This window comes from Semicossyphus pulcher, unplaced genomic scaffold, assembly GCF_022749685.1.
Source record: "Semicossyphus pulcher isolate SPU_LCO1_2020_fin unplaced genomic scaffold, fSemPul1.0.p SCAF_18, whole genome shotgun sequence".
NCBI lineage: Eukaryota > Metazoa > Chordata > Actinopteri > Labriformes > Labridae > Semicossyphus > Semicossyphus pulcher.
This window is the reverse complement of record NW_027211691.1, coordinates 24,333,503-24,358,665: the sequence shown is the minus strand read 5'-3', so window position 1 is coordinate 24,358,665 and position 25,163 is coordinate 24,333,503. Positions and strand designations below refer to the sequence as shown.

At 44.9% G+C, this 25,163-nt stretch overlaps 1 protein-coding gene across 1 annotated transcript in view; it reads left to right on the top strand.

The window, feature by feature from the left end:
- The window catches only part of LOC138595643 (disco-interacting protein 2 homolog C-like), a 62,677-nt gene extending 37,799 nt beyond the window's left edge, over positions 1-24,878 (top strand). Inside the window, exons 20-38 of the mRNA XM_069666978.1 lie at positions 1,114-1,250; positions 2,346-2,554; positions 5,478-5,592; positions 6,130-6,331; positions 6,471-6,571; positions 7,253-7,333; positions 7,971-8,094; positions 8,213-8,334; positions 8,750-8,861; positions 10,406-10,515; positions 10,899-11,029; positions 11,576-11,744; positions 13,915-14,085; positions 14,269-14,330; positions 14,413-14,470; positions 18,952-19,026; positions 20,388-20,562; positions 20,652-20,775; positions 21,079-24,878. Coding sequence (XP_069523079.1) covers positions 1,114-1,250; positions 2,346-2,554; positions 5,478-5,592; positions 6,130-6,331; positions 6,471-6,571; positions 7,253-7,333; positions 7,971-8,094; positions 8,213-8,334; positions 8,750-8,861; positions 10,406-10,515; positions 10,899-11,029; positions 11,576-11,744; positions 13,915-14,085; positions 14,269-14,330; positions 14,413-14,470; positions 18,952-19,026; positions 20,388-20,562; positions 20,652-20,775; positions 21,079-21,331 — 2,531 coding nt within the window. The 3' untranslated portion in view covers positions 21,332-24,878. The remainder of the gene's footprint in view (positions 1-1,113; positions 1,251-2,345; positions 2,555-5,477; positions 5,593-6,129; positions 6,332-6,470; positions 6,572-7,252; positions 7,334-7,970; positions 8,095-8,212; positions 8,335-8,749; positions 8,862-10,405; positions 10,516-10,898; positions 11,030-11,575; positions 11,745-13,914; positions 14,086-14,268; positions 14,331-14,412; positions 14,471-18,951; positions 19,027-20,387; positions 20,563-20,651; positions 20,776-21,078) is intronic.
- The last annotated feature ends 285 nt before the right edge of the window (positions 24,879-25,163 follow it).

Here is a 25,163-nt window from a genome sequence, read left to right as displayed (position 1 = left end):
GAGCGAGTTAAGTGCCTGAAAGAGAAAACAAAGAGTTCAATATGGCCGCCTTCTTTTGTATTCACGGGACAAAGTCACACTGATAGTTTTAACAAGGTGATACAGAACATAAAGAAGCTTTTAGGACGTAATAAATCATGCGCTCAGCTCCTAATGAAGGATCCTCAGACATCAGTGGACCTTTTTATACAGCGACACTGCAACAACACAATAAAGACTAACACTGTGACACACACATCCCTGTCCCGTCCTGCCGTCTCCCCAATTTACACATCGATTTTGTGCTCTGACTTACTCTGCTGCAGGATTAACAGCAGACAGACGTCGCTCTCTAAATCCCTGTTTGTACGTTTAGACAGAAAGAAACTGTAACATTCCTGCAGCAGACTGTAGTCCTTGGCTGACCTGTCACTGACCGAATAAAGCCTGTTTTAAATAGTAAAATAAGGTTGTTTACATCTTATTATAAGGCTAAAGTTAGCATTTAACATCATTAGCATCCAAAATAAGATCTCTTTCTCTGTATATTTTTACCCTTTTGCTTTAAAAACGGCTGAAAAGGCTCACGAGGAAGTGAATGTGTGTCTCTTATAATCCATGAAGGAGGCAGTAATCTGCAGACGGGAGCGTGTAAACCTTACTGATCAAACACTCGGGCTGCTGCAGCTCATCAAACGTCACCGTCACAAAACTCACTTCCTGTTTCTGTCAACCCGCACCACCCAGTGTTCAGCACGGGAACTACACCCGCTGTAACACCAGGGGAGCAAATCAAATCGGACTGAAAATGAGACTTAAAGACAGAAACTATAAACCACTAATGGGTCTCTAACTCTCCTTAAATCCAGAGTTACCTGCTTAAGATATTTTATTATAACCTACTTCCTGGGGTAACCTGGTTTTGGGTCGACACAAACTTGACTACACACATAAGTGGGTCAGAAGAACTTCACATAAACAGGTGCATGTGGAGTGGATGCTGGTCGTTTGTTTCCCGTGTTAAAAAATAACGACTTTATTCATGAAAATAACGACGTTTTAAAGCTGTTAACCCCGTGTTTACCCTCTCTCTCTCTCTCTCTCTCTGTGTGTCTCTGTCTCTCGCCCCCTCAGGCCTGGTGTGTGTGGTGAAACCAGAAGGCGTCCCTCAGCTCTGTCAGACTGATGAGATCGGTGAGTTCTGCGTCTGCTCCATCGCCACCGGAACCTCCTACTACGGCCTCACCGGCATGACCAAGAACACCTTTGAGGTGAGGCAGTCTGCACTGTGTGTGTGTGTGTGTGTGTGTGTGTGTGTGTGTGTTTGTGTTTCCATCCACTATCTACTGCTTATCCGGGGCCGAGTCAGCAGGTGACCCAGGCGTCCCTCTCCCTAGCAACATTTCCCAGCTCCTACTGGGGGATCCCGAGGCGTTCCCAGGCCAGACGGGATATATAATCCCTCCGGCGAGCTCTGGGTCTGCCCCGGGGTCTCCTCCAAGTTGGATGTGCCGGGAAAACCTCCAAAGGGAGGCGCCCAGGAGGCATCCTCATCAGAACCACCTCGACTGGCTCCTTTTGATGAGAAGGAGAAGCGGCTCTACTCCGAGCTCCCTCTGGATGTCTGAGCTCCTTACCCTCTGTCTAAGGCTGAGCCCAGACACCCTGCAGAGGAAACTCTTTTCAGCCACTTGTATCCATGATCTCATTCTTTCGGCCACTACTCAAAGCTCATGACCACAGGTGAGGGTTGGAACGTAGATCGACTGGTAAACAGAAAGCTTTACCTTCAGGCTCAGCTCCCTCTTCACCACGACGGTCCGGTACAACATCGCATTACTGCTGAAGCTGCACCGATCCGCCTGTCCATCTCACGATCCATTTTACCCTCACTGTGAGCAAGACGTGAGACACTTAAACTCCTTCGCTTTTTAAATGTTACTAATTTAAGGCCTGTGTCCACTAACGACGCTTTTTGCCCTGTCAGCGCCCACAGCCTCAGTTTCAGAGCGCTTCTCACCGGCGCTTACTGTTGCTAGGTTACTACCGCTTCCCTTGGTAGTGTCTGTTAAGTCTGTTTTAAATGGCTCTGTATTCCTAATATTAGCCTTTATTATTAACACAAGTACACTCACCTGGAATTCTTTCGCTGGGAGGCTCCATTTAAAAACTTTCTCACATGTCTCTTTTCTTGTTTTTTAACGCTGTTTGAAATGAAATGACACATTTTCTGAGCTTGTAGTAATGGTTGTAGGTGGATGCCTCTGCAGTCGCTGCTTCTTCCTAACATCCTCTTAATAAACTTCAGCCGTGTGACACAGTTAAAAACATGGCGACTCTGCGGCTGAACTCCTGCGTGTTTGCAGGTGTACCCCGTGAGCTCCAGCGGGGGGCTGGTCAGCGAGTACGCCTTCGTGCGGACCGGCCTGCTGGGCTTCATCGGCCCCGGCGGCCTCGTCTTCATCACCGGCAAGATGGACGGGCTCATCATGGTGAGCGGGCGGAGGCACAACGCCGACGACATCGTTGCCACGGCGCTGGCGGTGGAGCCAATGAAATTCGTCTACAGGGGCAGGTGAGTGTAGAGACTGTCCTCTCTCCCGGGGGAGCGTTCAGGAGTCACACTAGTTTTTAATCATTCCCTTCAGCAGTCGGGAAGCAGCCAGATGTCCAACACTGGCACGTGTCCTGTCATGATGATGAATGAGAAATCCACCCGCTCGTAATAAATCTAATAAAGTAGAGCAATAGTGGATGAATCCAGAAACAGTAATAGAGAGAGGTTTAAATGTGTGCACGACCGCCGAGGAGGAAATTCATCTTTGAGCTGACAGAGTCTGATGATGTCTCACAGAGCCGTTTAAAGAACAAGCTCATGTAGAAACAATAAAAGACCGCAGGAGCGATCCCTTTGTTCACACGTGTCCTGATTAAATGGATCTTTGTTGCAAGTTTGATTCACAGGCGGTGAATGTCCTGTGTTCTGCAGGGTTTTCTAAGAATATAGAGGCAGAGAAAGTGGCCAGCTCGGGTCTGCTGGCATGAGACCCTGGAGAAATACTTTGGCTGTAAACGCATAAATTGCAAATATGATATAAGAATGTGCTTTCATTTTGTTGCACACAGAGCAAGCGAAAGGCGTCATGACAAAGAATACAACAGCATTCTCAGACATTTCCCTCCAAGCATTTTCTGCAGCCGATACGAGGCCCGGACGACGTTGGCAGCAGGCTTAACAAGTCTGCCCAGACGTCCCTGAACTCAGCAACATATTCCAGCTCCTCCTGGCAGATCCCGCCGGCGTCCTCTGGGTCTACCCCGGGGTTTCCTATTAGCTGGACAAACCCACTGGCTTGCAAACTACCATGAGGAAGCTACCATGGCTGTTGCCATCTTGTTTTTGGAGCCAGAAGGGAGGACTTTTGGGCGAGAGGGTGGAGTTGTAGAAGAGCAAGCTGTTAGCAATTGCTTAAATATCAGCTAGCAATGCTTGTTGGGTTAGCAAGTTGCTTCAGTAGTGGGATGCAAAAGTCCTCAGTGTCTTTTAGAGCAGCTGAACGAGGCCTTCCTTAGATTGTGACTAGTAGCTACAAGTCAAATACCAGGTAGCCACGCCCTAAAGTATACTCGACTTTCTCGTATGTTTTACTCTTAATCTGTGTGGGGGGTATGGCGTAACAAAGTAATCCGTTAGAGTACTCAGATTACTTTTTGGTTGTAACGAGCAACGTAACACATTAGTTCTGCAAGACAGGTAATCTGTTATTTAGTTTCTTTTTCATTTCATCTGTTACTGGAAAATAAATCACCGTATTTCTCTTTTCCTTTTGTCGCCACAAAAACAGAAACTCCCTGAAGCTCTGTTTCCGTTTCAGAAGCAGGAGGTAAACACAGCTGTGTCAGCGCGCGTGCTTAGCTAGCTAACTCAGCTAGCGAGCTGTCAGAGAGGACAGCGTTTACTTTGTGTAAATATTCACATTATTCTGAATGTTTGGGTGAAAGGGACGAGAACAACGTGACGGTGAAATGTAAGCTGTGTCTGGAGGAGAAGTGCCTGCAGCTGTGAAGAGCTCGACTTCAAACGTGAAGAAGCAGTTGCAGCTAAACACAGCTCTGCAACACTGGTGGGACTAAGAGCCTGTGTTGTATTGTTGTCATGGAAACAGCTGTGCCTAATACTGTACGCCTCTGCCCAGTTCACTGTCAGACTGTTAGCATCATAAAGAGCTGTTAAACCGCGTCTTTTATTCCTGTTATCAGGCTGCAGAGTTACAGATTATGGGTCGTAGACGAGGCTCGAGAGTCGATACATTCAAAGGTAGACGTTCAGCAGGCAAGACGCCGTCCTGACGATATAACGAGGCACAAAGAGGGTTTAATCTAACACTTTTCTCAGGTGGTAACGCAGTAACAGTAATGTTACCCAACACTGCTCTTAATGGGACCATCATTTCCTGACTGAACATCAGGCTGTTAAAGAATTATGAACATGTAAACTGAGGTAATCAAGTGAAAAGCGTCGCCCCCTGCTGGCCGTTAGAAAGATCGCGGTTTAAGGCTACGTCCCCTTCTCATGCAGTCTGTGGTTTCCACTCAGAGTGAATCTTTTTAATCAAATCTATTTAATTAGGATGAAATATGTCCAGCTGTGATGAAATGAGCGCTCTGCTGGCCGGGCTCTGCCTCAGTCGAAGCGTCTGCCTGTGTGATTCACGTCTTCACGTGTTATTACCTCCAGCGGCAGAGTACCACTGTTTGTTTAGGACACGCTTTGATAAAACCTGCAGAGTGTTTGTAGTCGGATTGTAATATCCTCCCTCTCTTGTTCACACACACACCCTGCACTCTGCTGAACCCGTGTTTACATCTGCTGCAGCTCGGCTATAAGGCAGCATCAATAAGAAGCACATTGCAGTAGGTAGAGGGAGTCGAAAACACCTGCATTAAACACGCTCTAATCCCTCTGCAGTGGAGCTTTTCATCTGACAGTGAATAAAGCAGACAAACATTTCCAACACTCAGTGATTCTTTTTCATCACACCTGTGTTTCAGGTGTCTGATTCTCCACGGCGAGCAGTGAAGGCCTGCACAATCTAGGCTGTCTTTAATGTATGAAAAGAGCTGTAAAGCTTGTACAGGATTGTGCACGGTGATGCCGAGGCGGTGTGCAAAGGTTTACTGCGTTATCTACAGAGAAAATGTAAAGAGATAATAATCCAGACAATAATTAGGTGAGTAATGCAGAAGTGAGACATCTCGGCATCTCTCCCTCTGTTGATACAAAGAGCAGAGGACGCTCGGTGCTGCAGAGGTCTTTGTCTTCTTTATGTTCAGCTGCAGAAGTCGTCCACTAGCCGCTGCATTCCTCCTCCTCACTAATCATTTATAGACATGTAAATGTATTTGTCGGGCGAGTATGACGCTCAGGATCATCCACCGTTCATTAAGATGAATAATGAAGGGTGTCCTGAGTGATGTTTCCTCCTCTGTCCCTGCAGGATAGCGGTGTTCTCTGTCACCGTGCTGAGGGACGAGCGGATCGTGGTGGTGGCCGAGCAGAGGCCCGACTCCACAGAGGAGGACAGCTTCCAGTGGATGAGCCGCGTCCTGCAGGTACGTCACCTCTCACACACCACAGTTCGGAAAAGCAGCCGCTTAGCTCCGCCTACCCTCTCTGGCAGACCAACCACTGCTGGCTGATGGAAAACGCGTCACTAACTGGGACGCCAAAGTCTCGCCCTTTCCTAGAGTTTATATATCGTTTTATTCCTTTGTTTATACCCCCATGAAAGCTGGACACCACCAGGGTACCAAGATTGTCTCAGGGTCACTTTTGACTCTGCTGTTATAAAATCACACACACACGTATGACAGGTGTATTGTAGTAGAACCGATGGTGATGTCTTTGTGCACTGTGAAGAGGAAAACCCAGATATTCACACAGGTTCGGATGATTGACAGGTGGTTTCTTCGTGCAGAACAGATTTGGGGTCTAAAATTCAATAAAGCAGCTTTATTGTAGAGGTTTAACGGCGGCAGGTCAAGTAAAGAAAACACAAAGGTTAAGCCATAATTTCACAGTAATTCCTCATCATCAGATAATCCCCCGTCCTCTGACTGTCCTCCCCGCCCTCCCCTCCTCTCTCGCAGGCCATTGACAGTATCCACGGGGTGGGCGTGTTCTGCCTCGCTCTGGTCCCCGCCAACACTCTGCCCAAGACTCCTCTGGGCGGCATCCACCTGTCAGAGATCAAGCAGCTGTACCTGGAGGGGGGGCTGCACCCCTGCAACGTCCTCATGTGCCCCCACACCTGCGTCACCAACCTGCCCAAACCCCGCCAGAAACAACCAGGTGGGAGACAGGAAGTTTGCACACATGGAAGCATGTTGTTGTTGTGTGTGCATGGACCGGGTTTGTAGCTCAGTACTTTTACACACTTGTTGATGTGGTCATGTGTGTGTGCGCGTGTGTGTGTGTGTGTGTGTTGCAGAGATTGGACCTGCCTCTGTGATGGTGGGGAATCTGGTGTCAGGAAAGAGGATCGCTCAGGCCAGCGGCAGAGATTTAGGACAGACTGACGATAACGACCAGGTGAGACACACACACACACACACACACACACACACACACACACACGCTGAAAACATTGTAAGTACACCTTCTGAAGCGTCCTCTGTGCCTTGATGGAAGTATTTGATGCCTGATTTCATCGCAATTTAAATCAAATTTGCTGTTTCTTCTCCCGGATGAAGAAAAGGTTTTTGTAAAGCGCTCATAAATGCGTTCTCCAGCAGCAGTTTGACGCATCAGCAGGTCGATTCTTACCTGCTTCACAGTCTGTGCTATCGATTAAGGCCCTTTAATGTCCTGATAGAAGACGGAGACGCGCTGCTGCAGTGAAAAAGCCATGCTCTGTCAGCAGCGTTGAATGATATGATGGATAAAAGTTTTATTCATACATGCATCACCTCATTCCAGCCTCAGCTGAACTTTTACTGCTTTAGTGCAGTTTTAAAAGACTCTCACTCTCAGTGAAACACGGTGTTTTATGGCTCCTTTAAACCTGCTTCATGCTGCTTAAATCTCAGTGAATTTAAGTTTGAGTGAAGTCTGTTTCACTTCTTAAAAGTTTGGGCGTTTAATTGGGCTCTTTCACAGCTTGAAAATCAAACGAGGGAAGTTGCATAAAAAGCATCTGTTGTTCTTTACATGCACACACAGATTGCACAAACCAACTCCCATGTGTCAATCAGCTCTGATTGTGTTCCTCAGTTCCTGTTCCTGTCGGAGGTTTTGCAGTGGAGAGCTCAGACCACTCCGGACCACGTCCTCTACACCCTGCTCAGCTCACGGGTAACAACACACACCTCCAGACACACTTACACTTTATACTCCAGAAGAGTCCAGAAGTGTCCCCCTGCTCTCCTCTGGTTCGATACGCTGCAGCACAATTACTATCATTTTTTAACCAGCTTAATTGTTTCCTATAATCGGAGTCTGATAAGATGTTTGTGAACATACATTTAAAAGAAGATTTTAAAGTCATTCATTCAAGATAAAAACTTGGATATTCTCTGAGATTATAATCTCATACATTTGCTTAAAAACGAAGAAGTTTCCCCGTCTTGTCCGAAGGTTTTTTCTCATAAACTTGTGTCTTTAATTTTGATATTTCTGAGTGTTTTCCGGATAATGAACCCCCCTGCCTTTGCTCTTAAAATGGCCCTAACACGCTGTCCTAGATGTTGTATTGTAAGAAGACAGTCTTACAGTTTTAGTAAATCAGAAATATGTATTAAATTGGACTAAAATGTTATAATATTACTTTGAGAAATGATGGAACCATGAAAGAAACCATGCTGATCAAAGGAAGCATGCGTCAGTATTTGCAGCAGACGATGTAATCGTGCAACTATTGAGTGACATTAAACCGGGTGAAACAAAGTTCATAACTTTAAAATGCATCTTTCCCGTTCCTCCCTCCCTCCAGGGGGCGGTGTCCAGCTCCCTCACCTGCCTGCAGCTCCATAAGAGGGCCGAGCGAGTGGCGGCTCTGCTGATGGAGAGAGCAGGACTGCAGGAAGGAGACCACGTGGCTCTGGTCTACCCACCAGGTCAGACACGATGAATCCTTTACTCACAGAGTTCAAGGATTCATAACATGTGAGACAACTACACTGATCCTCCATGCCTCTGTGTGTGTGTGTGTGTGTGTGTGTGTGTGTGGTGCAGGTATCGACCTGATCGCAGCCTTCTACGGCTGCCTGTACGCCGGCTGTGTCCCCATCACGGTGCGACCGCCTCACCCCCAGAACATCTCCACCACCCTGCCCACCGTCAAGATGATCGTGGAGGTCTGAGAATTTATTATTAATGACACTTTTTGGTTTTTAACTTTTCCATTGAAGGTTGTTTTTGTGTGTGTGCTTCCTGCCTTTTAATCTTCAGTTTAATTGCTCAAGTTTAGTTTCTATTTTCCTCCATGTACGTACGTCTTTTTCAATCTCTTGCACAACTTCCCAAATCCTTTCATGGACTTTAAACCTTAATGACAAACGATTGTTTATATAAAGACGTCTTAATTCTTTTGTTTCCTTGTTTAAAACATTAAAAATACATCTGCTAGCTCCAGGCCTGTTGCTGTGTCGCTGACCTTGCAGAAAAGAAGAGCAGGGAAAATAATCAGATTAAATAAAACCATTAAATCATCAAAGAACCTAAAGATCCTCCCCCCTCGCGCTCTCTCTCTCTCTCTCTCTCTCTCTGCAGGTCAGTCACTCGGCCTGTGTGATGACCACGGCGGTCATCTGTAAGCTGCTCCGCTCAAAGGAGGCCACGGCCACTGTGGACATCAGGAACTGGCCGCCTGTCCTCGACACGGGTACGGCAGCTTTTCACACAAACACACACGGAAGCATGTTCTACTATCCTTATGGAACCCCACCTTGACCTTAAATCTCAACCCCAATCTTTAAATTACAGAAAGGTTTTTAATATATACAAAAGTCAGTATTGCTTCTAGCTGTGCTTTTCTTTGCTGCATTTTAAAGGCAGATTGCTCCGTTTCTTTGTGTGTTACTGCTGCAAGAATTAGCGTGAAACCGTCTTCAGATTTAGCATCAAACTGTTTACAAAGAAAACCCCAACAGGACTCATAAAGTACACAGGGTATCCTTTTAACCAAACCCCTCCAGATGTTCAGGCCAAGCGTAGACTGTATAGAAGTGTGTGCAAGTGAGAACAAGTCAGACGTGCCTAAAACATGCCTTCTTATAATGGCCACCAGGGGGCGACGCCTCTGGTTGCAGAAAGAGCACTGATTGGATGGCATATAGCGTATACTTCTAAGTGTTACAACCTCAGTAAACATTTTCCTAGTTAGTAACTTGTCTCAATCTCTAGTTTCAAGTCTTCTTCAACACGGCATGATGTTCATTTAGTCAGTTATTGTCCCGTTTAGAGTCAGACACACCAGAGAGCAGGGGCTGCTTTGGGGTGTGGCTACCTGTTAATGACAGGTTTCTTCTACAGGAACCTATAAAAGGTCTCGTTCAGTGTTTGGTTATAGTAAAAGACTGAAAAGTCAGCTGTTCATTTTCTGGTAGTAGATTTAGTTTGAAGCCTGTTTTTGTGCAAGCTGAAATTAGCATGCCATTAGCATAGAATTAGCTGATAACCCTCGATTCTCTTTTCCAAATATGGTCACTTCTGGCACCAAAAAACAAAGAGGGCGTCGACCAAAACTGCTTCGTAACCGTAGACCACAAACCAGTGGGGGATGTCACAGTGGCCACTCCCACTTCTTACAAACAGAAGCACCTGCACGCTCCAGAACACCTGCACTGACTTTGTGTGTTAGCACTCGCGCGCCGTCTTTAAAATAGCAGCGATTTTGTCACAGCTGCTTCCTGCATGTGTAGATGATTGTTACTGCACTTTGAGCACTTCCTCTGTCTGTTTGACATCTCTGGTGTTTGTTGCACCTCCACGTCCAGGTGGAAGGAGTCCCTGTAATGTAACTGTTATTATTGTTAGGTGTCAGGTCTGTTTAATCTTGATATTAGATGGTTGTAAATCGCAGTAAACATTCATTTTATGAAGATAAACATGAAGTTTGAACTCATTTGTCGCTTTAGGATCATAAAAAAACATCCAGCTATGTTTGCTTTTTATTGACGGTGAAATAAAGTTTCAGCCGTGTAAAAAAAACTCGCTGCAGCCGCACGTTTTAAATCACTGACTGCTCACAAGCTGTTAAAGTTGCATTGTGGGTTCAACTTGAGGTCAGTGTTTCTGAAATGGATGCAACTCAACAGACTGTCCTCTTGAGCGTTATAAAGCATATGTCTGTGTGTGTGCGTGTGTGTGTATTGTGTGTGTGTGTGTGTGTGTGTGTGTGTGTGTGTGTGTGTGTGTGTGTTGCAGATGACCTGCCAAAGAAGAAGCCTCCAGCTCTCTATAAGCCCACCAACCCTGACGGTCTGGCCTATCTGGACTTCAGTGTGTCCACGACCGGCATGCTGGCCGGAGTTCAGGTCAGCTCTGCGCTAATCCTCACCGCATGAGCAAACCGCTAACAGGCTCTTGTTCAGTCGGCCGCACACTCTTTCCTCCTCCTTCCACTTATTCTTTGCTTGTTTTGTTTTAGAGGGAAGGAAGGAGGCATGATATGAGAGCAGAGCAACAACACATCCAGTATCACGCTCTTATTATATAAGCTGTACCTCGTTCCTCCTTCAGGGAACAGAAGTTATAGTCATAACATTTTTCTTGCATTAACCAAACAGCACTGCGTCACGTTCCTCTCATAAGTCTGGAAGTTTTACTCTTAGATTAACAGTCTGTCCTTCTACCTTGTTCCTTGTTCGTCTTGTGTGCGTCTTGTTGCGTCTCTCTGTCCTTCCCTCCCTCCCTCCAGATGTCCCATAATGCAGTTGGCGCCTTCTGCCGGTCGGTGAAGCTGCAGTGTGAGCTGTACCCGTCCAGAGAAGTGGCCATCTGTCTGGATCCGTACTGCGGCCTCGGCTTCGTCCTCTGGTGTCTCTGCAGGTTTGCGTCTCCGTTTACTCACACAACATTAAACTCGTCTTTTAATTATTAATATTTGTTATAAACACTAACCAAGAAAGTTACCACTAGAGAGGGAGTGACTGCATTGATCTGTCTAATTCAGCCCAGACAGCTCAGAACATGTCGTACTCAGATTATGATTGATATCACAGAGTTGTCTGGCTTCCTTTAATAACAAGAACAGAGCGTAACAGTTGTGTAGTATTGATCTGTGAAGCTCCTCTGTCTTTAAATCTGCTGGCTCTGGTTCAGACTTCAGCTCTGCTCGGTTTTAAATCTGCAGCTCGTAAATTTTAAACTTGGCGAGAGCAGCTTTCTGCTGCTGAGCGTCTTATAAATAAAGCTAACTGCAAATCACCTGCATGTGAGAATATGTCGTCACCTCAGTGACTTTAAAGCAACAGTCACTCACATTAAGACCTCATTGTTTTAATATCAAATACATCAAAGCTAAACAAGACGTATAAAAGCTTGTGTTGGATGTTACCATAAAAAAGGTCTTTAAAGAAAGTGTGTTTTGTGCAGTGTGTATTCAGGCCACCAGTCCATCCTCATCCCCCCGGTGGAGCTGGAGTCCAACCCGGCGCTGTGGCTGCTGGCCGTCAGCCAGCTGAGGGTGCGAGACACCTTCTGCTCCTACAGCGTCATGGAGCTGTGCACCAAAGGACTCGGCCTGCAGACCGAGGCGCTCAAGGTCAGCAGGACACTGATTCACCGTCGCTGAGACGAATATTTGTGACGTGTTTTTAAGTTATTTAAACCATTTTAACCACAGGAAGTTTTCAGGGACTCGTTTGCCTTCTTCAGTCTGCAGGAACCCATGAAGATATTAAGTCTTCATGTTTAAATGTCACATCGTCTGATGTTGCAGATCATTTTTTGATTTGTGAAAATTTAAACCAGAGGAACTTTTCCAGGAGCTGTGACGCATCTTATTTATTAAAACAGTTAAAAAAGTTACATTCCTGATTATTTTGTACGATTGTTTTGCTCTTAAAGTGATAATCTGGAAGATTTTCATTTGAATAAATGTTAAGTCTCCATCGGTCGCTGAATGAGGTAACACAATGGTGACTGAGCCCACTGATTGCCTTTGCATTTGCAGTATATAGTATTATTACAGACCGGGTGTCTGTGGCGACATTAGCGGAAGAAATCACAAGCGGCGCCCAGTTAGTGACGCGTTTCCCATCAGCCAGCAGCGGTTGGTCTGCCAGAGAGGGTAGGCGGAGCTAAGCGGCTGCTTTTCCGCTCTCTGCAAGTGTTGCGAGTAAACAGTAATCTACTATGGCTTAACAAACAAAGAAAAGATGGATGACTACAGATACAACTTCAAAAAGAAGTGAAAATCCAAAGAAAAAGAAACAAACTCGACGCTCAGATGAAGCAAACAGTCTGAAAAGGAAAGCGACCGTCAGCCAGGAAAATCAAGAGTTACAACCGGAGCCGACCGTGGACGTCACACATGCAGCACTGTCTGAATATCTGGGGAATTACCGTTTATCGCCACTAAGTGGCGCCAAAGAGAACGAAACTGAGATCTTTGAGATTATCACTTTAAAGCTGCTGTGAGGAACTTTCGGTTTGTGTTGACTTTAGCGCCCCCTGTGGACAAAGCCGCCCTCTTCTCTCTTTGCTGATTTTGTATGAAGTGGTTTTTAACAACAAACCTCCTCCTGCTTTCTTTAACACATGTATCACTCTTTAAATTTCTGCCCTGTAAAATGTAAACAAAGGCAGCGTGCAGTTAATCGCTTCATGTGACACCTGCCCCCCCCCGCCAGCAGCTTCAGGCATTAAAAATAACTATATAGAAATAATCACTGTTGTCTCTGGTGTGGTTTGCTCATATAGAGACTTCAGAATTAATTTCAGTTTCATAACCAGTGAAGAACTCCTCACAGGCGCTTTAATCAGAAATGGATTATAAATCTCTCGGAGGCCGTTTTCAGACACACTTCTCTTCCACTCTTCGTGTCTCTTTTGCATCGTAATAATGCGGTGCAGGTACATCTGTTCAAACATTGCCCACACAGTTAATACAAAAACAAAATCACTGTGCCGTGCACTTTTTGTATTGCGTTATCAGTCTCCCTCGTTTAGTCTTGACGGTTTTTCAGATGCGGTGGTCACAAGAACACACAAAGCGTTTTAGTTAAGGGCTCTTAAGAGGTAAAATAACGTCCCATGAACTGAACACAGACGCTGGTGGATGTGGGGAACGACAGACTCTGAGTGTGTCTCACTAACTCGAGTCGTGCTCCACAGAAGATCAGCAGTAATGAACTCACACTCTGTCTCTGTCTGCTCAGCCTGAGGCTGAAGTCAGCGACGCCTCTGATTGGTCACTGATGGAAGCTGCAGAGTTAATTTTAGTGATTTTCTATCTTTAAGTCTCCATGGAGACTGAAAGGCCAAACTCAGAGTGAAAAGTACGAGTGTGCTGAGTCTTTAATTACTGGGTTTTTTCACACACACCTCTGTAATTCTGTCACTCACATTGATCAGTCTGATTTTAACCTTTATCTAATTCGTTCCTTCACTAACGAAAACCTCCGTTTGTCTTTTCTACAGCGACAGAAGTTTCTAACTTATTAAGAATCAATAGGAGCAGAGTTCAGTGCTGAGCCGCCTTAAGAAGACTTTATTCAGTGTTTTTGGATGCAGCAGCTGAACAGGATGGAAGTTAGTTAACTAATAAAGTAAACGAAGAGTTAACTGAACCTGAGTTACGGAGCTCAGAGCTTAAACAAAGACCTCCCCTTAAAACTGAAGCCAGAAAAGAGAGAAGAATAAAACACAACAGACATAAAAAGCCTCTCAGTCGTCCATCTAATAAAATTTTTATCCCGCCTCTCGTCCAGGCTCGGGGTCTGGATCTGTCCCGGGTCCGGGCCTGCGTGGTGGTGGCGGAGGAGAGGCCCAGGATGTCGCTCACTCACTCCTTCTCCAAGCTCTTCAAAGACCTCGGCCTTCACCCTCGATCCGTCAGCACGGCCTTCGGCTGCAGAGTCAACCTGGCCATCTGCCTGCAGGTGAACAGCTGCTGCACGCAGAGGCACAGAAACATGGCAGATGTTAAATGATGCAATGAAACACATCCTCATAAGACTTTGAGTTTTCATCGTCCTTGTGTTCAAAGCTTCATCACTGATATCAATAATCTAAAAAGTGGTGCAGCTTTCCTTTAACCGTGTCTGTGTTGTGATTGGCTGCAGGGCACTTCAGGCCCGGACCCGACGACTGTGTACGTGGACATGAGAGCGCTGCGTCACGACAGGTACCGCAGTCTCTCCTGAGGGCTTTTATTTTGAAATTTCCCTCCTTGTTTCTGTAAAAACTGAGACATTCGTGTGTTTCAGGGTCCGTTTGGTGGAGAGAGGCTCTCCTCACAGTCTGCCGCTGATGGAGTCTGGCAAGGTGAGATTGTTTTTTTGCCTTCACTGAAAGGAAAGCTGCAGATAGACAGGAAGTATGTGGAGAAGAGAGGGAGGGATGACATGCAGCAAAGGGGCTGCGACAGGAGTCAAACCTGCAGCCGCTGCATCGAGGACTTTGCTTTATACATGAGGCGCCAGCTCTACCAGCTGAGCTAAACCTGCGCCCTGAATCGGTCATATGTATATGTATGGTTATGGTCAGCGCTGTCGCCTCACAGCTAGAAGGTTTTTAAGTCTGTTTCCCGGGCTGCAAAGAATCCATCAGGTGCATCCTTTCCAGGCGGACTTTCACGCGTCCGAGGAATACACTTTAAAATGTAAATGTTTTTGGTTTCAACTCAATCAAACAGCTGCATTACACATGTTTTAGAAAACAAAAGGGCCCTTGAAACAAATTATCTTTAGGTTAACTTACTCAACGTTAGTTATGCTAGCTAGTTAGCCCGCTAGCTACCTGTTGCTAGGTGACAGGAGCGGCGTTTGGTGATGCAAGGGTAGACCGGACCGTCTCATTTCAGTTCGGCTTTAACGTCTACGCAGGCTGTGAATGCAGCCCGTGGATTGGGACACAGCTTATGTGTCAGCCCTGTGATTGTCTGGTGATCAGGCTGTTGTAACCCCGCCTCTCGCCCAATGACAGCTGGGATAGGCTCCACCCCTCCCACCACCCTGAACAGGATAAGCTGTATAGATAATGGATGGATGGATGTTGTTGTGTATCTAAGGCAGAGCTCCAGACTTTGCGTTGAACTGTAGTTGCAGAGAGCCGTCTGTGTGCTGGAGTATTTTTTATTTCTGTGCCGGGCATTAAAGCACTGCTGCAGTAAAACCAATAATCAAAGCTTAAACGACAAATTTACGCAAGTTCTGTCCCTTTAAGGTTTTTATTTTGTAAACAAGAAGGTGAAAATAAGTGAAAATATATCTTCTTGTTCCCACCTCGTGGTCAGATCTAATTATTAAGTGGTGAAATACATTTGAGTTTTTCTTTGTTTCCACACAAGCGATGCACATTTAAAATGCGGTAGCAGCACGAGCATCCTTTCTCTCTCAGGCATGAAGACAATCCTGATGTACAAATGTGTTCTATAACTGCAGGAGCAGGAGCAGATCTGGTACCTACCCACACAGTTTGTTTGTCAAAAAGCCAAAAGCAGATAAATTAAACTGCACAGACGTCCTTCTAATCAGATTTCTCTCCCTCAGAGGCCCATCTGAAAGGTTTCTACCAGATATGATTGAGGAGATTGAAAATTACAAACAGTAATCTTTAAATTACACTCTGAGTTTTCCAAAGAGGCTTTTAAGAGCGATGCAACGAAAGGAAGATTGAGATGCACTAAGATGGCAGCAGATTGAAGACGGGACTATTTCTGCTCCGGGCTGCGCGTCCTCCCACATCCAGTGAGTCAAAGCAGACAGCAGGTTTGGAGTCCATGACGAGCCCCGAGGCGTCCGTCCTGCCTGTCTGTCTGAGGATATGTGGGTGCAGGAAGGATCACATCACATTCATCCTGTCGACCTGAAAACAGCCAGCAGTGATGTCACAGTATCCTGTCACAGCGTGAAGTACATCGCTGCAGCGAGAGGAGAAGTTAGACCGAGCGGGGGCGTCGAGAACAAACATTTCAGACACGACCGGCACACTTTCTACTTTGACTCCAGAGAACTTTACAATTCAGATGAGACAACTGCTTTATTCTCTAAAGATACATCGCTTATGTTTTAGAGAAAACGGCACAGAGAATATTCTAACCTGAAGAAAGAAGATATCATAACCTGCAGTTTATGACTCGCCCACAGGCAGTCGATTTATTCACCTGTTTATTTATAGAGCGCTTTAAAAAAGACACATTTTACTGTGTTTTTGCAGTTTTTTCATTTTGTTTCTGTTCATTTCGGTCGTCTCTACAACAGTCTTTGCCCATATGCTGATATTTTCCAACTCTTTTTGCCGTTTTTGATACCCTTCTTCACGCTTGACGGAAGAGGCTTGTTGCGTGCGTATTAATGTCGTAGCATTACGTGAGGCTTTTTAGGGAGTCATCGAGCATTTAGGCAAATATCCGCAGAGAAATGACATATCTGCCGATGCCGATAACGTGCCGATAATATCGTGCATCCCTACTTTTTGTCCCTGTACTGTTGTTAAAGTAAGAAACGCTTTTAGGGCTCATAATTCTAACTGAAAACGATCTTTTACTTTTGACTGATCCAAAACAAAACAGATATTTACACTCCTGCTTTTACAGAAAGGTGAAGAGGACAATGAAGGAGAACTTCTTAGTTTGTTTTGCACATTGTAGTTAGTACTCAGTAGGGGTGGGACAAAATATCGATACGGCGATATATCGTCGTCCTGACTCATGCAATGCAATTACTTTAAAGCCGCTTTCCCACTGGTCAAAAAACCCGCTAACACTCGGCTATGTTGCTTAGTGTGAAAGGTTCAGACGGGTCACATGACTCTGCAGTAGACCCGGTAATTATCTCCTCGGCTCCGATCGGCATTGATGGGAACACAAAACCCGTTTTGACATGCTAATCTCCGCCCCCTCTCCGGCGCGATGCTATGCTCCATCGGTAACTTCTGTGACTCCTCGTCATCTCAGCTACAAACTCCGCCCACCTCCGCCCGAGCAGCGCTCGAACATCGTTCCAAATTTGTTGGCCGAGTTTGATAAACAGACTGAATGAGTAACAGATACAATAAAGACCGAACCACCGTAACATCTTCACTGGTTACTAACCCTGTCTCCGGAGCGTTCGTCAGACGGTGACGCAGCAGAAAAGAGAATCAAAGAATTAATCAAAACTTAATTATACTTTTCAAAGAATGAAATTAAAATAAGATGCAGACACTGAGATAAGAAAAAGTTAAAACTGAATTCTGTCTTCTGAAAAGGACACGAAATATCCTCAAATGTTTTATAAAAAATTCATCTTCTTTTGCAGCAAAGCAGTGAAGTGATCCTTCACTAAACTCAGAGTCCTCCTGCGGCCCTTCAAATCTGCTGCTTTAATCCAGGAGCAAATTACACTGCACTCGTCTGATCGTTTAGCAGCTCTTATTTCAGTTTCATTACAGATCTCTTAGCAACTAACTGAACTCCATCAGCGAGGTCAGCGGGAGAGCTGAGAGCAGCGCGCAATGTCTAAATATAAAACAGCCGACCTGAGGGAGAAGAGAGGAGACTGTGTGTTATAAAACTTTGTCAGAACAGGAGAACATTTCTGACCTGAAGTTATCAGTGTGGAAGTACAACTTTTTAAAGGAACAATGTTTTAGATAGACCTTCCGGAAGCTTCCAGAAAACATCCTTTGCTTTCGAGGTGATCATAACGCTCGTTGTGCATCTGTATGCAGAGCGTGTGCAATAGAGATCGGCTGGTGGAGCCGCAGCATTGACCTCCTTTACCAAAAACACACCTTTACCTTGTGTCCTTGGCGTGTCGGAGCCCTCAGGTGTCCTTGGCGTGTTGGAGCCCTCAGGTGTCCTTGGCGTGTTGGAGCCCTCAGGTGTCCTTGGCGTGTTGGAGCCCTCAGGTGGGCTCAGTCTGCAGCAGAACAGCTTCTTGTGTCGGTCTGAAGCAGATATTCACGCTGATGGAAAGTTCACTGACTGTAGTGTTAGTGTTACTTACGTCTCCTCTCGCCGTTCCTCCTCTACTCTGCTACTCGGGAACAGAACGCTGCAGGTGCCCCATTTGTCAACAGAACTGTCAATCACGAGGCCACACCCCCTTTTTACAGCATCAAATAACTAATTAAAAGTAAACTTGTCAGAAAAATGAACACTGTGACATAAATCAGCATGATAAGAACTAACTAACTATAATGTTTGAGAACAATGTGTTTGACGTGTACTTGAGCTATACTGCAGCCAGTCAGCAGGGGGCGACAGAGAGGGTTTGGCTTCACTTTTAGGGAGCTGTCATGTCGTCCATCTATGGGCAAACATGCCTGCTGATTATTTGCTTATTAGCGTTGTCATTGTAAGCGTGTTAGCTATCATTAGCATGAAGCTCACTGTTCCTCTGCCTCTAAGTTCAGCCTGCATGAAGCAACATTAAAGAGACGGATGTTTCCCTGCAGCCTGATGACACGTTCGTGTGTCCTCTTCCCCCACACTGACACGAAGAGAGAACGTCATGTTTCTGGTCATCGATCAGCCCGCTGTTTATTTTGACTCACTGTATGTAGGAGGAGGACAGGAAAAACGCCTGTTTACCCGTCAGTCCGTGCTGTCTTTGAACGCCTCATGAACAGAGTGTTTGTTGTGTATGTGGAGGATTTAACGTGTGAGCACAACATCCAGCTGTTTCTGAGCACGAGATGACGTGTGAAGTAAGCTTTGTGTGTGTGTGTGTGTGTGTGTGTGTGTGTGTGTGTGTGTGTGTGTGTGTGTATGTGTGTGTGTGTGTATGTGTGTGTGTGTGTGTGTGTGTGTGTGTTTTCAGATCCTACCTGGAGTTCGTATCATCATCGCGAACCCAGAGACCAAAGGGCCGCTGGGAGACTCACACCTGGGAGAGGTGGGTCCATTCTTTTATTTCCTCCTTTTCATCCTTCTCACCTTCTTTTCTCTTCTTTTCCTCTCTCCCTCTCTTTTATTTTCTGTCTCTTTACTTTTGTTTCTTCCTTTTTCCAAGTTGTCTTCATGTATTTCTTTCTTATCCAAAGCTTTTCTGTTTGTTTTGTTTCTGTTTATTGTTTTTCTTTTGTCTCTCTGAATATTTTTGGTTTTTCTTTTCTTCCTCTCTTTCTCTCCTTTCTTTAAGTCTCTGTTTCATTTCTTTTTGTTTTGTTTTTTGTTTCTGTCGTATTTTTTTCTGTTTCTTCCTTTTCTTATCTCTCCATTTCTTCTTCTTCTTCTTTATCATTTCCATCGCTTTTCTGTTGTTTTCCTTTTCTGTCCTTTTTATTGTTTTCCTTTTAGCTCAATGTTTTTTGTTTTTCTTTTCTTTTTCTGTTCCTCTCTTTTATTTGAAGTCTCTGTTTCCTTTCTTTTTTGTTTTGTTTTTTTCTTTTTGCATCATTTTTTCTTGTCTTCTTCTTCTCCAGGCTTTTCTGTTTGTTTCTGTTTCCTTTTCTTTCTTTTTTATTATTTTTCTTTTAACTTGCTTTTTTTTTGTGTCTTTTCTTTCTTTTCTTTGCCTTGCGTTCACTTTTTGTTTAATTTCCTTTTCTCTCTGTCTTTAGCATCCGTCTCTTTTTGTCTTACTATTCTTTTCTCTACCTTTAAATCCTCTTTTTCTTTCATAGTTTTTCTGTCTTCTTCTTTATTTCCTTTCTGTTTGTTTGTTTTCTTTTGTTTTTCTTTGCTCTCTGTCGCCCCTTATACGCTGCCAGTTCAAGGTGTGATTATTACACCTTTGTTACGTTACGTCTTCTGTGTAAAACGCACGGAGGCAGAATGGTGGGGCGAAGTCGTTCCGCCTCTGAGCTGGCATTGGAGGAAGTAACAGAGGTGAAACGGCGTCTGTGTAAACAGCGGAGCCGGCAGGGTGGAACAGCGCTGTGTGTCTTTTCTTTCTTTTCTTTCTTTTTAGTCTTTATTTACTTTTCTGTTCTCTTACTTTTGTTTTCAGCTTTTCCGTCACCTTTATTCATCTGTCTTTTTAATCTTACCTGTCTCTGTCTCTCTTTAATGATCACTCTTTCTACTTTGTTCTCTCCGTCCTTCCATCACTCCCCTGACTTTTTTTGTAGCTGTAATTCAAAGTCACTCCTTTCTCCTCTCTGAAACCTTCTGTCCTTTCCTGCCTTTTTTCTTTATTAAAATTTTAAATAGATTCAATGAAATCGTGCGGCTCATAAATATTCACACTGCTCGTTCAAAAGCGTTCTCTCTTTCTCTTTAGCTCATTGAGTCTCTGTTGTGTTGCTCCTGCAGATCTGGGTGCACAGCGCTCATAACGGCAGCGGTTACTACAGCGGCTACGGCGAGGAGGTCCTGCAGTCCGATCACTTTAACTCCAGACTCAGCTTCGGAGACACTCAGACGGTCTGGGCCCGGACAGGATACCTGGGCTTCCTCCGCCGCACCGAGCTCACCGACGCTAACGGAGGTTAGTTTCCTCTCTGAGTTTTATGTTTTCTTCTCCTCCTGCTTCATAAAAACCAACGTGTCCTCTCTGCGTCTGTTTCTGTGAATCAGAGAGACACGACGCTTTGTTCGTGGTGGGAGCTCTGGAGGAGGCCATGGAGCTGAGGGGAATGAGGTACCATCCCATCGACATCGAGACCTCCGTAATCCGCGCCCACAAGAGCATCATGGAGTGGTAGGAGTCGGTTTGATACCACCATGTTTGAAATGAGTAACAGCAGACTGTTCTTACTTTCACAGTTGAACAGCAGCAGGTACACAACCTGCTTCTTAGCACACAGTTAGCATCTAGCTGCAGAGGAAAGTGGGACATGTAGCAGCTAAACAGATGTGTGTAAACGTTCATCAGATGTGTTTGAATCTTGCTGTGTAGCTCTGCTGCCCCCTGGTGGCCCAGAAAATCACTGTCTGCAGCTTTAACAAAAGAAAACATGATGTAAGAATAAACTAAACGTGTCCCCCTCCCCCTCCTCCTCAGCGCGGTCTTCCCCTGGACCAACCTGCTGGTGGTGGTGGTGGAGCTGGAGGGCTCCGAGCAGGAGGCCCTGGACCTGGTTCCCATGGTGACCAAGGCGGTGCTGGAGGAGCACTACCTGATCGTGGGCGTGGTCGTCGTGACCGACATCGGCGTCATCCCCATCAACTCCCGCGGCGAGAAACAGCGCATGCACCTCCGCGACGGCTTCTTACAAGACCAGCTAGACCCCATCTACGTGGCCTACAACATGTAGCCTGAGTGTGCGTGCGTGTTAATGTGTGTGTGTGTGTGTGTGTGTGAGAGAGAGAGCGAGGGAGCTAGCATGCGTGTGTATGCCGTGCATATCGCCGTTGTTGTTCATTTATTTCCCCAAATCAAGATGTACTGTATTTTTGAACCTGCGTACGGTGTAAGTCGTCTGTTTTCTTTAAAGTCGTGTTGTGCCGGTCGGATGATTGGTTGATTGATTGCTCAGTGGTGGTATGATCATTTTTACACCCCGTTCAATCTCGTGACCGTCACCAGGAGCTCGTCACTGTAGAAAGCCTTAGGGGAACACTGTGTACGGGGCAGCGGCTCCGCTCGTCACACCGCGTGTCGCTTCTCAGACGTTTTAGGAGGTAAAAGTAGAGCGAGAAAAAAACTGTCATCGTGTTTTACTGGTCGAATCCAAAAAATCCAGATCTGTGGTTTTACTTCAATTAGAACAGGGGCAGCCAGATAATTGTAAAAATATAAATATTGTACATAGACATAATAATCTATATGGAGAGGTACCTAAAACACAATGAGGTGTAGTAGCCCCTATATGCAGCTCTCTCCACCTGCACCCTGTACGTGTGTGAAGAGTGTGTGTCTCTGTCTGTGAGTGTGTTCACCTGTCTGTGTTCATGTGCGACGGGGACGTTTTTACATAGTTTTAATGTGAGTCACGCGGCAGATTTTATCCTTAGAAGAACAAATAAGAAACATTTTTATGGAGACTAGAAACACTTTAACGGTTTAACACGTTTAAACCACAGAAACACTGAAAACAACCAAAAAAAAAACTATGTGTGTTTCAACCGCCTCCGTCCTGCACGTTTGGTTCTCACCGTCTGTTTTCATGCGGGAAAAAATGGTCACAAACTTTATAAAACACTAAAATACGTTTCTAAAAAACATTTGATCTGTATTTGATCAGCGCTGCCTCCTTTGACAGTTTGATCGTAGCTTTCTTGAGTTGGAGTCCTTTATGCCGCAGACTGTGTGTAAGAAGTTTGGCCGCAGTTTAAAGCTAGAGCTTAAAGAGGGGGTGTTATGCTGTTTCACATTTTAACACATATATGATGTTACAATGTTGGATGTTCAGACTAAACTTGGGTGAAGTTTCAGATCTGCAGGTAAAAGTATGTTGGAGTAATCCCCAGGCTGCTCGGCTCAGGCTGCAGGCTTCTGTGAACGCCAGGTTTCACACTGCACTTTGTGATGTCACAAAGTGCAGGCTCAGCAGGCGTCGGCTAGCAGGCCAGCTGGCTTTTAGGGGCGGGGTTTCTTAAAGGGACAGAGCTGACTGAGTCGTTTCAGGCTGTATGAGGGCCTGCACAGAGCACCAGTGTGAGAAACATGAGGAGTTTGCAGAAGCTTGAAATCAGCATAATACTCCCTCTTTAAGAAGATGCTAAATAATTAGCTAGCACTAGCTTGTTTAGCAAGTTGCAACCCAGGCTAAATTTCACTAGCTAAGAAGACAAAACGTACCTTCCAAAAAGTGAGCGGCAGACTCCTCAGGGTGTCTTTTTAACTGGACATTTTTCAGCTTGCTGTCAATCACCAGGTAGCTACACCCTAAATCATACTAACCAAACCTTGTGTAGCATCTGTTTGACTCTAAGTGAACATCATGCTGTACCGAAGAAGACTTGAAACTAGAGATTGAGACCATGAACTCATCGGGAAAATGTTAACTGAGGTGAAAAAGCGACCAGTGACGCCCCCTGCTGGCCATTAGAAAGAATGCAGGTTCCAACTGGCTTCATCCACTCCTTACATACAGTCTGTGGTTTATACAAATTCAGATCCGACGACCGATCTGTCGTCTTCCTGAGAAAAATCACGTTGATTCAGATTTTCTAAATGTAGCTGACAGGTTTCGCGGATCTTTCTGAAGCGTTTTAAAGCAAACTAAACAAACATAAGTGCAATGTTTATCAGTAAAGTTCAGTTAATGTAATGATGCTGCAAACTTTAACAAACATAATAATCATTATGTTCAAATCTTTCACTTACTTGACTAAAATTCTTCCCCAAAGCATCTCATCGAGCAAAGTGCACTGTGTGAATATAGAGAAGAGTGAATATTGTTATTTAAAGGGAGTTTATGGGGAATCGACGGGAGCTAACGACTCAGCAGCCTCAGGGTGTTCGTGCAGTTTGTTTGCATTCATTGAAGAAATGTGTCGGCGAGGAGGACGAAACATCTGTCGCATCAGAATCAAAGCGCATGTAAACACTTTTTAACTGCAGAAACATCTGGAGGCTGCCGGGCCGAAAGGGACGCAGACAAAGTTTACATGAGAAGCTCATATTGTAGCAATAAAGGACGTTCTTCACTGCAGGATTCAGGCTCATGAAACAAGACTTTATAAACTCTCCTTTTAGCACAGAAACAATCGTAAAAACCAGTTTTTTCTGACTGATGTTTGGTTGTAAAAACAGAGTAAGCTATCAAATTATCCGGCTGGAAAACCTCTGAAACCTGCAGGATTCACTTACACAATTAAATGTTACGCTCACACCAAACTTCCCTTTAATTTTTGTCCTTTTAAGCCAAACAAACTCATAAAAATGCTGAAAACTTTTCTCTACTTTTAAAGTTAAGAAGCAAAGCAAACGACTGCATCATATTGTTCGGCCCCCTCGATCTTTATCTGGAGGACGCCATCTTGGACATTATTTCCCCAGATAATATTTCCTGTTTCTGTCTCTATGTGGACATTGAAGTCACTGTAGGAGAATAAAAATGATAGCAGTGATTAATCTGACTTTCAGCATGAAAAATCTCAGCAAACAGTTTTGTTTCAGTTGTTTTCGACATGAATCCTCAGTGAAGAAGGTCCTCTGGGCTCTGTGGTACAGTTACCACCGTATGTGCACTGCCTCCAGAGTTTCCTTAAATAAAGAGAGAATAAATATGACTACAGATAAATATTTAACTGAAATATAACAGGTTACTCCTTAAATAGGGGACGTTATTGTGACATCATGGGAGTCATCGGCGCTGTAAGAAGTAAAAAAAAAAAATCGTTTGTTTACATCCCTGATGACATCATCTCATCCTTCTTCTTCTGCGTCTTTTTTTCTCGTCTCATCGTCTTTTGTCGACTTTTTATCAGAAGAAAAGAGAAACTTTATGCATATCAGACGTTTGCTTAGCGCTTGTTCGGCTAACATAGCAGTTTGGGTTTGTGGGTAGCAGCGTAGCGGTCATGTTTCAGTCCCTGTGTGTGCGCGTGCGTGTGTGTGTGCATGTGTGTGTGTGTGAGGTGGAGGATGTTCGATAAGAAGGAAGATCCCATCAGAAAGCCGGAGGACTCGTTCTGTGTGTTCAGCGCTGGATGGGAGAGAGACTGCATGGTGTGTGTGTGCGTGTGTGTGTGTGTATATTGTATGTAAATAGTGTTGATTTTGTACGGTACAAGTGTGTGTGACTTGTTTTGTACACATGATAAAAAGATTAAATGACACTTTTATAAGAGCCTGCTATTGGCTCACCGTCACACTATACAGTGCAATAAAGTGCTTTGATTGGCTAAAACTCAGACTGCTTTTATTATTATTATTGTTATTATTAGTGTTGTTATTATGTGACCGGTTTGTCTTTGTGCTTCAGATGACACAACAGGATGTTCTACATGCTTCACATGAACACATCTAACACAGTGTAAACAAAAAACGACAGCATATTGTAAGTAAAACTGAAAGTTTTCCGTTTCGTTCTCGTGTGCGCCCCCTAGTGGCGGTAAACAGTAATTGCGGGAGGAAACTTCCCAGTTTAACCAGACGGTCAAACTCTTGATTTTCCTGGCTAACGGTCGCTTTCCTTT